Genomic DNA, 14,412 nt, shown 5'->3' on the forward strand with positions numbered 1-14,412 from the left:
AATCTTTTCATACTCAATCTGGAAGCGTGAGCGTCGTCCAAGTTCCGGGAGGGACGAGCTGCCAATTTCGCGGCGTCCACTGAACAGCTTCGACTTATCGCTCAATGTCGGATATTGCAGTGATCTTCCTCCCGAAGTGTGTTTTGACAACCACACAGGAAACGAAGTGACGTCAAGCAACACGCATCAGCCAACCGCCTGGCGACAGCCTTTAGGTATAGCCGTACTTCTAGTTCGCTCTGCAGCCCCCGCACGGTTCCCACATCTTCCAGAAAAAACGGTACAGTGGCCTGTTACTGTCACAGGAACATCTACTGGGAGGTCCATACGACGTAACGAACCGGTTGCGCCGTGGCGACCGTCCCACCACGCGAGGAGTGGTGGCGTAGCGCTTTAGAGACACTGGTACGTTAACTGGCCGTTTTTATCGGCTTCCGGTGTGCGTCTCGGTACAATAAGGTCCCGAGCAGTTTTCGTCTATATTCGCCTGCTGAACTCTAGAAAAGCTATAGCTTGTGTTGGATGCAGAATGTTCTTACGTAGCTTCGACGATTTCCAATATAGTGGGTGCAGGGAGCTTCAGGTGAATTGGAAAGTGCTGTCACACTCCTCATGATACATTACCGTGGCGTGTTCCAAGCCAGTGCATTTTATGAGTCCACAGTTGACGCGCTAGTATATATGAGCTAATGAAGAGGATCAACAGTCTGAAGGGATTCCAAGTTCCCTTGGACTTGATGTGGTCGGGAGCTTCGTTTATCGGTGATATACGTATGGGCTTCGGCTGTGGGTGCCAAAGCGCGTAACAGCTAGTGATCGTCACTGAATGAAAACCCCCAGCTGCGTTGTGGAGTGCATATGCGTCTGACTTTGAAATTGACAGAATTGTCTCGCCTCACGCGCGGCAGGATTGTGGAGAAACGGATGCCAGAAGGTCCTATCAGCTGGGTGAAGAATTGTGAGGCACGATGGGGGACGCGTCAAACGAGCTAGCGAAGGTGGAGAAAGAGAGAAGAAAGGTGGAGAAGGAGTTGGCAGATATCAGAAGAATTGAAGATAGCATTCGAGAAAGACAGATAGAGTATCTGGCACCCCGTCGAAAGTCGGAAGAGGAGAAGAGAATAGAGGAGGTGGTATTGAACAGCGGTCGACTTCTTACCGACGCTTTGAGTTTATATGGGGGTTCAAAAGTGAATTTTGATCAAGACCGCGTTAGCGGCAACTTCAAACACTCTGAAAGAGCCATATCGAAGGAGGCTATCGGTACCCTTTTTCGATGGTTGGACAAAGCGGACGAGGAAACGGGAGCTAACGAGACCCATAGAAACCTGAATAATTTAAGGGGGACCTTAGCCGTCATGAGCGGTCTCAGGAAACATAAGTGGGTAGAGTTGGAGGAGCATCAACAGCGGATTCGTGATTCCCGACCAGCGAAAGGCGAGATCGAGGTGCCCACTGAGGAACGTAACAGATTCCTGAAAAATGTCGATGATTACCTCGTCATCCTTGAGAGATTGCGGCGCCTCCATTGGAAGGAAGTTGAATATCTAGATGATTTCGGTCTCCAATTACAGAACGGCGATTTCCCAGATGACGAGGCACTGCAGGACTACATGTATACAACACTACTCGACCGAATAAAGACGTACAATGGCCGTTACGGATTCCATAACCGAAGTATCGCTTTGCTTGACCATTTTCGTCGCTATTACATCGACTTACGCGCGGAACCTCGGTCTGACGCGACTACAAAGGCATGGGAAGAGCTGCGACTCATGACATCGGCGTTTGATGAGTACAAGTCTTTCATCTTCAACGAAGAGCTGGAGAAGGGCGTGCTTGCAGGATTGTGGCCCGAGCATGCTGTCCCCCTGTTCCTCTACTAACCTCACGAGAAACGGGTACGCCGTAATAGTATACTGGGGTTGGCCGCAACGGTTGTGCTTGCACATGCCGCCGTTATTGCGATGACCAAACATGTTAGTAAACCTTACTTAACGTATGTTGATTTTACACAGTCGTCGACTTCGTGCTTGTTCGCGATGAGCGAGCATCGGATTGCGCCGTCAGCGAGTTCGTTACTCACGCAGTGCATGGCTTGGTAGAGTTCGGTTGTGCCGTCACACAGAGGTCACATATCGTTACTGATGCACAGAAAACAAACACTAACACAAGATCAAAAGATACAGCGGAGCCGTGACTCACGGTTGCTTGTCTCCTCCTCCCTCGGCAACTGAGTAACTGCCACTCTCCCTGCGCAGAGCACATCAGACACTAGAAGGAGGAATCGCCAGAGATATCGAATCGCAGTCATGATCCACTAACCAGAGAAGCAGTGAGTTTCTGGCCGTCCGTTAGACATACACCAAATGATTCGCGCAGTCTCAGTGGCGCTTGATTGATCATGAGCGCAGGCATTCACTGGAGGTGTCTTCACTTTTGGCGAACCTACATTACAAACCTGTTCTGCAGCAACAGTGTTAGGCGTAGTCCGTTGTGTGCTGTGCCCCAATACCAAACGGACTTACGTTTAAAATGATGATCATTTAAGACAATGGAACTTTGATCTCCAGTAAACAAAGATCTAAACCAGTAGTTTATCACGTAGTATATACACTCCAGAAAAAGACAATGAACAATCCTGTCTCAGAGCAGTCGTCGGTACCAGTTTACGATTGTACCGTGACAACAGTAATCGGTTTACTACGTTCAAGACATAACCGATGACGAACAACCTTGATGTCGTAGAAGGCTGAAATTCCAGCGCTTTCAGCTGTCTTACGCAGTCAGGTGGGGTGGTGATGTATAGCACTCATAAAGAGCGGACATCGGAGATTCTGTGTAAAGCGTAACAAATTCGTCAAGCGAGCAGTAGCTGTTTTAGCAACTTACATGTACGCATAGCTGGGTCGACTGTTTTTCGGTGGTTGTCGGAGGGTAAACCGTCACGGCACGCACAACAGAATCTGTTTTTCATTTGATTCGTCGCTGCAAACGCATGGGAAAAAAGAGAGATTTCGTCGTCTATTGAGGTTGGCAGTGTTGTCAAAATGGCATACGGCTGTTGTTTTTGCTGATTACTTCCGTGCTTACGAGAGGCCTGATTAATTACGGTGCTGTCCTCCAATAACAGCACCTTGCTCAGCAGAGTACATGAATGAAGCTGTTTAACGTACTGGCGTGAATAACTCATCATATCGGTTGCCGGGTAACAACTATCGAAAATATTCGTGCGAAAAGGAAATCGTTGTGGCTGTGGTAAGACTGTAATTCATATATCGTGGAACACAACAAATACGCTCACCTGGGTTTGAGTATGCATGTGGCGGTTGTAAATACACAGTCAATCTGAATTCGTGCTAACTGTTGTGGTGACACGGTGAACCGTTCCGCCATGCACAGGAACATACTTCAACGTTTCCGGTGATTGTTAGTCTCTATTTTTAAGTGTACGTTGCATGCGGTGCCTGGGCACCTAGTCGCTTCAGACGGTTGTTGACTTCTTTTGCTTGCGCTTTTGAGGAGTTGTTGCTGAATGCCAAATATTTGCGAACGTTTCGCTGTTGCGGGCGTGCGTCCAGAGTCAAGCAGCTTCCTTCTCCCTCCATGTCAACAGAGGGAAAGGCGCCTGGCTTGTGCTTTCAGCCGGAGGCAAGAAAAAGCGGTTTCCTCCCCCGCCCTCCATGCGTCGATAGTTTTCGGAGGCAAAATCTACTTCGTTTCTGGAAGGGCTGCGAGACTAAGATGCGTTCGCCCCTAGCGATCAGTCAGAGAGGCCGAAAAATCCGTTCCCTTTTGCCCATGCTTATAGTTTGAAACCAATGGCGTCAAAAGCAAGCATGTTTTCCCAGGCAGAGTCTTTTCTACACCCGTTTGCAGAAGCGTTCAACGCACGCACACTTCTTCACTGTCGTCCCTATGGGGTGGGAATGTTTCTCCCCCGTGTGAACTACTTCACTAGACATTCGTTATGTCGATGTCTTGTGGCGACGTCAGAGACAGGAGAAAAACATTGTCTCCGTCTTTCTCATGTTCGTCTTTCGATACTACTGTCGCGATCCACAGCCGTTCATACTCACTGTTCAGACTTTTGCCCATCTGGATGCCAGCAGTATTAACGGCCAAACAGGCCGCTCTGCCCAAAAAACAACGGGCAATCCGCGACCTGGCGTCCTTTTCTTGTTCCTGCAGGGAGTTCGTCACTCGCTGTAACCTATGGTTTAGCCGTCAATCATGGAAGACTTCCCCGAAGCCACTCAACACTTCCATATTCGGTGGCTGCTCCTTGACGTGCCTGTCTAATGGTTTTATTCCTTTGAATGCTTCGCACCGAGCAGAGAAAATCGTTTGCATGGAGTCATATGGAGTGCCTACCAGAACAATCTTTCAAAGAAGAGGAGAAACGTTCAAGGCAATGATGTTCTTTCGGTGTAGCGTGCCAAGGCGAAAGGGATACGCCAATTTTTCTCGACCTACGGGAAAACAGGATGGAGTGGGGTCCGCTGAAAGAAAACAGACGAGACAACCGTTTTCCTTCTTCACGCCTGTGTCTGACACGACACAGGTGCTGCCTCCTTGTTTTCCGCCTCCGCAGCAGTCACCACTTCCAACCATTCTGTTGCCACCAGAACCATTAAATCGACAGCCACGGGCTGGTCGGGATAATTCTGAAGATCACAGTGCAGACACCGTGTTTACAGGCATTGACACCAACAACGATGGATTCGTTTCGAAGGAAGAATTTCGGAACTGGTACAACACCCACGTGTTGCCGCGGCTCCCTGGAGATTTACATATGCCTGCAGAGTCAATGTCTGAGGACAAAGGCGACCCACCTGTGATGCGTGATGATTGCAAGACGCAGCAAAGTGCAACCGAGAAAATTCCCAGAGGAGAGTCATACGTGGACAACCGTACCGCCATGCTAGTCGCTCTCTGGTCAGGTGCGCCGTTCCTCGGCTTCGGCTTCATGGACAACTGGTAAGGAGTGACGGACTGGACATTTCAACATAGTCACTGACGGGAAAGTTCTCGGTGATAGAGGATTCCCTGATATTCAACAGAGAGCGGAGATGTCTTCCCATCCTCATATGAAGAAATGCACTGATAAATATACGTAGCCAATATAGATGAAGCTTGGTTTCTTGGGGATGGCTTTCACATCCATTGATATACGTAGCGACACCGGGAAACGACCGAGTGGTCACGTGAGTAATTTCGCTAGACCAGCTATAAATCTATCCAATACAGTGCGACATCAGGTGTTATGAAGCGTCTGGTTAGAACCAGCTTACGGAAGGCGCAACCGTCGGCTATGGGAAAGACTTAACTCTCCCAGTGAGTTGGGACACTCGTAGCGTTGTTATGAAAGAGAAGATCACTTTGGTGCTGTCTCATGTATCCCCCTTCAGCTTGATGCTTCTTTGTGGCGACCTTATCGACTCCTATTTGGGCGCCTTTCTGGGCGTCACGACGCTTACAGTAAGGTCCCTTTTGCCTGTCTGCTTGAATACATTCCAAGAACAGAGAACGCACTTTGCTATTCTCCATACAACACCTGCTCCTCTCGATATTAATTTTACGCGTATCGCTGAGGACGCTTCAGCCTCGCTTCGCCTGGTGAAACTGCGGCCGATTCGACGATGGTCTATCTCTCGCATAAATGCATGAAATGTGAGTAGGCATATAGGAACTTTTCCTGATTCCCGTCCCGAGGAGGTGCATTGATGTTTTTGAGTCACCGGTCGTACCGTACGAACGCGTCTGCCGTGCACACTCATCCGCGGACCTCGTCTGCCTTTAATGGAAAATACTTGCGTCTCTACAAGTGAACATCGAGAGTGGTGAGCATTTCTGACTCTCCTTCGCTTCTCTGTTTTTCTCATGTTCATAGGCAGCAGCACTAGGAAATTTGTTCTCTTGCACAAGCGGAGTCGTGACAGGACGCTGCGTGGAACAACTCGCATATCGAACTGTTTGTGAGGCCGACCTACATTTGCCTGTCCTACCCTCACTTTGAAACCAAACTGAATTGTACACTGAATCCGCAAGCACTAGTATTCTGGTTATCTAGAGCTTGAGGCAGCACAGTTTCAGGCAGACTGCTCAAGCAGGCAAGCAGTTCACAGCCCGTAGTACGTGCACCGGCCACGCATGACGCTTTCGATGTTCGCTGTGTATCGAATAATCGGCTTTGACACTGCGTTTGCAGCGACCTCTTGTGGATTACGAATGTTTGTGTAGACCCGCGCGTCCGCTGATACGATTTCCGCCGGCTGTCCGTCTTTGTTGCTACCGGCGTTTCCCCGAATCACTCGATCACAACTATGTTTGCGTTCAGCCCTCAAAAAGCTCTTTCGGAAGTGTTTGTGCATGCAGTGCTGAGGACGTTTGCTTTGAGTTTCGTTTCTTACTGTATACGAGCCATCCTGGTGACAATCGGAGTAGATTAACACGTACTAATGCATCACGCCGGAATTCCGGTGATTATGCGTTATTCGCAAACCGTGTATTTTTGATCCTTTCTCCTCACTAGATGCACCGTGTCCCACAAACGCTCTTCTTTTCCACTTTCAGGGTTTCCACGTGTTACCCTGAACGCGGGTCAAGTAGGATCCCGGCGTGCCTTACGGGCACACACCATCGGCGCTGTCGTAAGCCTTCCGACCTTGTAACATGAAAACTCCGGTAGCTTGTTGCTCTACATGCTGAGTTTGCGAACTGAGGGTATGCTGATTGTGATGATAAAAACAGCCTGGCGTGTGGATGGTGCTTATTGCAGTGCCACACTTTGGATTAGGATGTTTGTCACTACGAGAATATGGAACATGTTGGCTGAATGACCTACCGCTGTGGGGTCCAACTAAATGAGACTTACGCTATAATCAAGGAGAGCTCAACTTCGTTTAGGCTTTTTTTTGTGCAACTCGGAAAGTGGTGAAAAGCAAGCCCCTTGCACAAGAAGCGCTTTTGCTGAACACGGCACGTCCTCGATGACAGTACAACCCGCGCACTTTCTTAACGGGATATGTTTTCCTCGTCAATTTAACGTCGGGTGCGTCGTAGAGAATCTCACCTTGAGCTTGCGCTCGTGGGCCGCCAGGGTAGTTTGATAAGCTTCTTGTTCTGTGATGATGCATTCATTTACTTGTCACCTTTTCCTTTGCGTCTTTCATTAGGGTATTTTCAGCTGTTTTTGCTCGTCTCAAAGACAGGACGCTGGGAGCAAGAAAGAGCATGGTTTTCTTGCCCACATTTGCGTTTGTTGTCTTGTTTTTAGGCGGGGGTCTGCATAGGATGTACCCTTGGAATGTTTCCACTTCTATTTCTGGGTATCAAAAGGAAAGAGTCCAAGCAGACAAATGACGAAACGAACACAGACCTTTCCTCCCCTCTTCAGGCAGTCGCTGCACCCAATGGCGGCTCTGCTGTGAAATAGGGAAGCCCTCCATCGGGTATTTCCATAGAGCAAGTTGTTGAACACAAACCACTTGGTAAATGCACTGACACAACAGAAAGTGAACTCCACTTAGCAGCGCTACACTCTCCTCCACGACAGAACGGATTTGATGCCTGTCGCCACTGTCCGACGCCCTGGCAAGACGCGTCCGGTTAGTTCGAAATTCAGGCGCACATAATTCCAGAATTAACTACTAAGCCAGACATATATGAAGGAAAGCGGATACGCACAACCTTAAGCGGGGGTTCATTCGTCTCAGAATCTGCGGCAGTTAGACGCGACTCGATTTAGACGTGTTTCACTCCTTGCTCTCCTCGCCACCGACATGACCACTCTTCAGACTCCAAACACTTTCTGGATACTGGTTATTCACAAAGACTACTTTTTTGTTCCCATTGTCCTCAGTGGAAATACGTTGGATATAAACTGTGGCATTTCCTGATCGCTGGCAGTGCGTGCTTTGTTTTCGCTCTGAGCACGGGGAAGAGCTGACCTGTTTCTCCAGTGGCGACTTGGGACGACCATTGGCTTCCATGGGTGCCCAACGGCTGTGAGTGTCTCTTTCGAAAGTGGCGATGGTGAGTCGCATTTCGGCTGTTTTGTTCCAGAGACTCCAGACTTTCTTCACTTGTGACTATCGTTGTTTGCGGCAAGAATACCGATTGAACGAGCGCTGTTCGATTCTCGGTAGAGGACCAGACAAGTAAAACCGCCAACGAATGGAACCTCTTGGGTATTATTGAAGTCGCTGACGTTTCCCCGATTTGCTTCGCGTGGCACATTCTGTCTGAGGGTAGACTGGAGTGCCATGGTGCTTCCACCTAAGTTTTGCAGGCTGACTCCGTTCTCTCGCACTTCTTCGCCCTTTGGAAGAAGTTGAACATAAATAGATTCAACCCTCGACCAGCATCACTGTATGCTAACCAGCGCTGGAACTTCCGGCATTACTGGGAGAAATACCCGGAAATTGGCAAGAGGTTTCTTCGTCCCTCGTTGACTTCTGGACAAGCATGACGCCTACATAGCCCTATTACGTTTCCTTTTTTTAAATGCGGCGAAAACATTCCCTCCATACAGATTTCCCATTCACGTGACGTCTCGCGTGTTTCAAACGTCAACTGGTTTTCCCTGCTCTTGTAGTCACAAGACCGTGCAACCAAACCTGCGACACAATCTTGTGCCTGTGACCACCGCACCGCAACTGCCCACTCTGTAAACATAGTCCCTCCCTAAACCGTCAAAACCCCGAAACGAACCGGATGCTCTTCTCTCGTCCTTTCTCCCTCGTTTTCCTTTCTTAGAAAACAGGAAAAATCCTCACTGGATATGTGCACATTTACCGAAGCGATGCGGAATCCACGGCGAGGTGGCGGGTCAACTCCCTTGGCCAGGGGTTGAGTCTGGTAGTGGCATTTTTAGGCGTAGAGACAATGTAAAGGTCTCCCATTGAACAGAACCTGCTTACTCCTTCGTCTTAGCCCCTCAATTCTGCATTTACAATCCCTTTCAAAAGCAACAAAGTCTTACATCCAAAACCCTCCAAAATCCCGTGGTGTGTGACCTTTCCAGTGACTCTTGCTCGCCACAACCGTGCGCCCTTTTTCGCGGCTTGCCGAAACATCGAAAGCTGCGTCGCTCGCATTACTGCTTTTTGGGCCTTCACTTTTCCCCAAATACCCTCCGAGTTCTATACGTTTCTTCGGTTTTTGCTAAGCCACAAACTGCAGGCTTAGCAGGCCACCTTCCGTCGTGAACTCGTTCACCGAGTTACCGGCCTCACACCTATTTTCGTTGCCGTTCTGGAAAGTCAGTAAGGGACCACCTTCACGTGCAGTTGACCGGTCTGCAATGACCATTGAGTTCGATGTCCCGAAATCCTTTTGTTTTGATTTCCGCAAGGAGTGTCTTGAACCACTGTCCGTGTCTACTTCCTTTTTCGTCGCGCTTCCGCGCCGTCTCCCCGTCCTCGTCTCCGCCTTCCGTCTCACAACTTCCCTTCATTCTCACAGGTGGTGTACTGCAATCATAAAGAACTTGGCTGTCTGCACCTCTTATGCAGAGTCATATTCAGTCTCCTACGGAATATCATGTCCACAAATAAAGAAAACTGGTTTGATTGTATCTCATCACTGACTGTCGTCCGACCCTTCCCCCCCCATAAAATAGCTGCTAACGTGCAATGATTCGAGATACATTTATCTACCGCACTTTAGTTTAATACCCCGGTTTGTGGTTAGGGTTGTATGAACGCAGGAATACTTGTAGATCTTTGGAGCTTAAATATAAAAGATGCATGTTTATATGTGAATCTTTCAATGAAAACATGTACGTGCATCTACACGTCTTGAAACGTAGGTGTACAACAATGTGCTTGGGAAGTCACTGCCTCTCTACAAATCACATAGTTTCTGTTACGGTGGCGCCTCATTTTCTTTCTTTGACTCTCTGTTTGCGTGTCAACATGATCTACCCTCGATCCTCCCAACAGTCCTTTCGCTGTGCTTATCACTCTTTTTCTTTCAGTCCTTTCTTGCTGTCGTCGTCCGAATTGCCTATTTCTCTCCACTCTTTCTCTTCTTCTTCCCTGACGTGGTCTTGTTGCGGTTGTCCGGGTTTCCCTCTGTCATTTCCTAACCGCTGCCTTCCCTCTCCTGTTCGCTGCAGCATGGCGTCTCGTGCTCCCCATGCTGGACAGCGCTTGCGCAGCCTCATGCAGAAGAAATGCGTCATGCTTCCTGGGGCTTACAACGGTCTCACCGCGCGCCTCGCGGCTGAAGCAGGATTTGAAGGAGTCTACGTCTCTGGAGCTGCTCTCAGTGCATGCCAAGGCGTCCCCGATATCGGCATATTAGGTCTCGAAGACTTTACTCGAGTAATCTCCCAAGCCGCCTCTGTCACCAGCCTCCCTGTTCTCGCCGGTGCGTAGCAGAATCGTGTTCTTCACTTCTTACTTCTATCTGCTTTGTGTCTTTCCTGTTTTTGGTTCGACTTGCTTGTCGATGGATAGAACCCCACGTTGGGTGTTCCGACGCGCCTCGAGCTTCTTCAGTTGCCCTACCTTCTGTACTCTTCCTGACTTCGCTTCCTAGTCTCGAGGATCCACGTCGCTTTTCGACTCGTCCCTTGTCGCCGTCATCGCTTCAGAAACCGTTCACATCTACTGGCCCTTCCTCGTCTTTTCTTTTCCTCGATGTCCTTTTCCCAACTTTTCGCTCTGCTCTCTCTCTCCTCTGTCGACGGTCTGGTCACTCATTCGTTTCGTGTCGCGTTCCCGTTGTGCTCTTTTCTCTCTTCTTCTCGTCCCTCTCCGTCTTCTCGCTCTCCTGTTCTCCTACCCGCTCTCCTTTTCTGTCTCGTCCGCTCAACCTCTCTCTCTTTTCCGAGCTTCTTGCTTAGATGCAGACACGGGGTTCGGTGGCCCTGAAATGGTTCGGCGCACTGTCTTCGCGTACAACCAGGCGGGCGCGGCTGGGCTGCACATTGAGGACCAGCGTTTGCCGAAGAAGTGCGGGCATTTGGAGGGGAAGCAGTTGGTGTCCATTGAAGAGATGGAGGAGAAAATCAAAGCGGCCGCTGCGGCGTCCCAGGACTGCTCGAACGGCGACTTCATCATCTGCGCTCGCACGGACGCCCGCAGTGTCGACGGTGGGTGACCCTCGAAACGGCCGAAAACAGAACTCTAGGGTCTCGCGCATTCAGCGCGGGTGTCCCCTCGAATGGACGCTACAGTGCTGTTAGTGTCGAGTGTTTTTAGCGACTTTCTTCAGAGCTCACTTAGGTTTCGTACGATTTCAATCGACAGACGGAAAGACGCTCAAGTGAAATTCGGGCCACCGAGAAGGCGAAGAGAGAGCAGAGGAAGGGAGGACCGGGAACCTTTGGACTACTGAGAAGCAGGCGAAGACGGGCGTTTCAGAAGCGCCTGAGCAGGTCTCCACACCGAGAGAAGCAGACTGAAGACGCAGTTCAGATGAAGCTCGAAAACCGGAAAGCGCCTCTTTAATATTGTAGAGGGAGTCTTAAGTCGTGCCTCTTTTCTCCCTGTCTTTCTCGCTGTCTCTGCATGGCTCAGGGCTTGATGCGGCTGTGGAGCGAGCAGTCCGATACACGGCAGCCGGAGCAGACATGCTTTTCCCCGAAGGACTGGAGACAGAGGTGAGAGGTGGAAAGAAGAATCAGAGGAAGAAGGCGTCGTATTGGAGAGGCAGCGAGAGGCAGTCGCTCTGGTGAGAAGCTGCGGCGGAAAGGGAGAAAGAAAAGAAATGAAAAAACCCGGTCGAGAGGGATGGAACTCTGAAAACTCGGAGAAGTGGAGAAAGGGAGCTAGGAGCAGAGGAGGTGAAGGAATCCGTATAGTGGATTGATGTGTGACGTCAACTATGAAAGACATGACAAATTCAACTACAGGCGAAGGGTATGACAGGGACATGCGTTTTGTACAGAAAACAGAGGACAATGAACATGTCAGACCTCATACCACACGCGAAGAGATGCGCAGTGGATTATGGAATGAGCAAGAGTAAGGAGTGAAACTTCACAATGTGCATTCGGTGTCAGATTGAGTCATCAAATCTCGGTGTTCGTGCTCTTTTTTCTCGTCTGCCTCCAAAAGTGTGTCCTTGCCTTCCTCATGTCTGCTCTGCACCCATTGTCCTTCACCGTGTTCCGTTCGCTCCCCGTATGCCTGCGGTTTCTTGTCCGTTATCAGTCTCTACCGGGTTCATCTCCTCTTTCTGCGGAGAGGCTTTTGTTCTAGCGATGGGTGTATGAGTTCGTTTCTGTCATCCTCATATACTACCGTCACGAGACAAACAACTGCTCCATGGTCGCTGTACACGGCCAACTTGTTGGGCTGCTCACAAAAGCCACAAGTGTCGAGTTTCAAAATTCAACCACATTAGTGTTGTTCCACGTCGGTTACGTTTACGCGTTTCGCGAAGAAGACGAAGACGAAAGACGCGTCCATTTCAGAGAAGACCTGTCCGTTTTCGTTGTGACACCAGGAAGAGTTTCAAGCATTTGCGCATGCATTGGCGGTTTTGCCTGGCAAAGCGCCTTTCGGGGGGCCCTATCTGCTCGCAAATATGACGGAATTTGGAAAGACGCCCATCATGGAGCTTTCCACCTTCGAAGGCCTTGGATACCACTGCGTTATCTACCCTGTTTCACCTCTCAGAGTCGCCATGAAAAGCGTCAAGGTACGTTTGTCCTGCTATCCATACTGAGTGACTCGGATCGATTTCTTCGTTTGCTGTGGCACGTGGAACTGAGTGCCATATGCGTGTACGCAAATGCAGAGGAATGCATGCATGTGAGCACACCTGTCTGCAGCTACGCGAATCTCTGCCTGTGTTGACCTTCTACCTGATGGCAGGCATGCACGTGTATACACGCACAAGCATCTGTATAAATATGTGTAGTTGAGTAATTATACGTGACCTATTAAATCTAAAGCAGAAAACATGCTCATACCGTTCTTGTTGTTGCTCAGGGCATGCTGGTCGACTTACGCAAGAATGGCAGCGTTGGCCATAGCCTGGAGAAAATGTATACACGGCAGGTACAGCGTTACCATCATAAGGCGGATACTTATAAGATTTTCCTTCAATGACGTGCATGCATCACGGATACCAAACCTGCTCGTTTAATCCTCTGTTTTGCTCTGTAAGCGTCTTCCTTCTTGTATTCTTCCATCCTTTCATCTGCCGTTGTGTCAATTTCTGCCCTGGGGCTCTGTCTTCGCTTTAATGCCCTCAGTGTTTTTCTTCTTTCTTGCCTCTCCTTATTCTGTCTCACGGTTCCTGTTTGTCTTCTGGTATCTCGTGCTGTTCGTGCTTTTAGGAGCTTTATTCCACTCTGCACTATCGGCCGGAAGGGACGTGGACGTATCCCTCAGCGAGTGTGTGCATGGACAAAGCCGTGGAAGATACCGAGGCCTAGGGAGTCTCAGGCTCGGCATTTTCTTTTTCTCGACTGGTCTCACCAATACAAAAGACAATGCTCACAGACGAAAAGCAGAAGTTCTGAAAAGACAAAAGGACGAAAGCGAGGAAACATGGCACACGACGGCGGGGGGACTCTCACTGCACAACGTTATTCCAACCAGTGTGCAAGAGTACCCGGATGTCCTTTGGTGTATGAATGCATGGTCTTTTTCAATTCCATCTGGCTGCTTCCGTGAAATTTCGACGAGAAGCAAGAACAGAAGGCGAGCTTTTGTCACTGCGGCTAGTCGCCAATATTGAAGGGCCCGGGGGGGGGGGGAGCAACACAAACCACAGAAAAGGAAGGCGTCTGCAAAATTTGCGGCGTCCCTCTTGGAAAGAAAGAAAACCGAAGAGGATGGACAACTTACCCCACCGAGGACAGACCACAGATGCGAAAAAGAGAATGAATCGAGAGAAAAGAAATGCGAGCCGATGCAGAGGGGTCCTCTTCGTTTGAGGAGTTTCCAGGAGGGAAGCGAAAGAGACGTTTGGAAACCGGAAAGTGGACAAAACTCCTTTAAAATGCGGAAGAGTGAGGCGAATGCAGGGCGGCTGTCTGTTTCCTCTTACGAAACTGTTCAAGGGTTAGAAACCCAGTAGAGTGCTCGTGACATCTTCCACTTTCGTGTCCTCACTTGGGTGCTCGGTTTCTGCAGTGCAAGCTGCTTCTCGCTGTCCTCACTTCTTTCTATTGAGTAGACGAGGCACAGCGACCGGTTCCTGCCTGCGCGTTGTGTGAAAGGGGAACTCTGAGAGGCGTTGTTCTTTATGTTTTCTAACTGGTAGAGAGGGACGTGGTAGCGTGAAAAAACCGGCGTTTCTTTTGCTTCACGGCAGCACATGAGAAAGCTTCGGAGGTAGATGTGTTTTCGTCTAAAATGCATTTCTCGGAAAAGAACGCCAGAGAACGGTAAATTCTCTAGACAGTGACTGAGAGTGGACTCGCACTACCCTCCGCCGCGACTG

At 49.5% G+C, this 14,412-nt stretch overlaps 3 protein-coding genes across 3 annotated transcripts; all 3 read left to right on the forward strand.

Annotated features, from left to right (window-relative positions):
- Positions 1-63: 63 nt before the first annotated feature.
- TGME49_293790 (hypothetical protein) lies at positions 64-2,194 on the forward strand. Its single transcript, XM_002370139.2, has 2 exons — positions 64-998; positions 1,020-2,194. The coding sequence occupies exons 1-2, from the start codon at positions 969-971 to the stop codon at positions 1,884-1,886; spliced, it is 897 nt and encodes a 298-aa protein (XP_002370180.1). The 5' UTR covers positions 64-968; the 3' UTR covers positions 1,887-2,194.
- Positions 2,195-4,630: 2,436 nt separating this feature from the next.
- Positions 4,631-7,438, forward strand: TGME49_293800 (transmembrane protein 65, putative; the record flags this gene model as incomplete). The annotated part of the gene is made up of 5 exons (XM_002370140.2): positions 4,631-4,980; positions 5,412-5,481; positions 5,894-5,978; positions 6,577-6,653; positions 7,280-7,438. Exons 1-5 carry the CDS (start codon positions 4,796-4,798, stop codon positions 7,436-7,438), a joined length of 576 nt encoding a protein of 191 aa, XP_002370181.2. The 5' UTR covers positions 4,631-4,795.
- A 1,743-nt stretch (positions 7,439-9,181) lies between these two features.
- On the forward strand, positions 9,182-14,377 carry TGME49_293810 (carboxyvinyl-carboxyphosphonate phosphorylmutase). The gene is made up of 7 exons (XM_002370141.2): positions 9,182-9,468; positions 10,124-10,377; positions 10,856-11,104; positions 11,532-11,614; positions 12,463-12,657; positions 12,951-13,019; positions 13,301-14,377. Exons 1-7 carry the CDS (start codon positions 9,308-9,310, stop codon positions 13,397-13,399), a joined length of 1,110 nt encoding a protein of 369 aa, XP_002370182.1. The 5' UTR covers positions 9,182-9,307; the 3' UTR covers positions 13,400-14,377.
- Positions 14,378-14,412: the final 35 nt, after the last annotated feature.

Source organism: Toxoplasma gondii, chromosome Ia (genome assembly GCF_000006565.2).
Source record: "Toxoplasma gondii ME49 chromosome Ia, whole genome shotgun sequence".
Classification (NCBI taxonomy): Eukaryota; Apicomplexa; class Conoidasida; order Eucoccidiorida; family Sarcocystidae; genus Toxoplasma; species Toxoplasma gondii.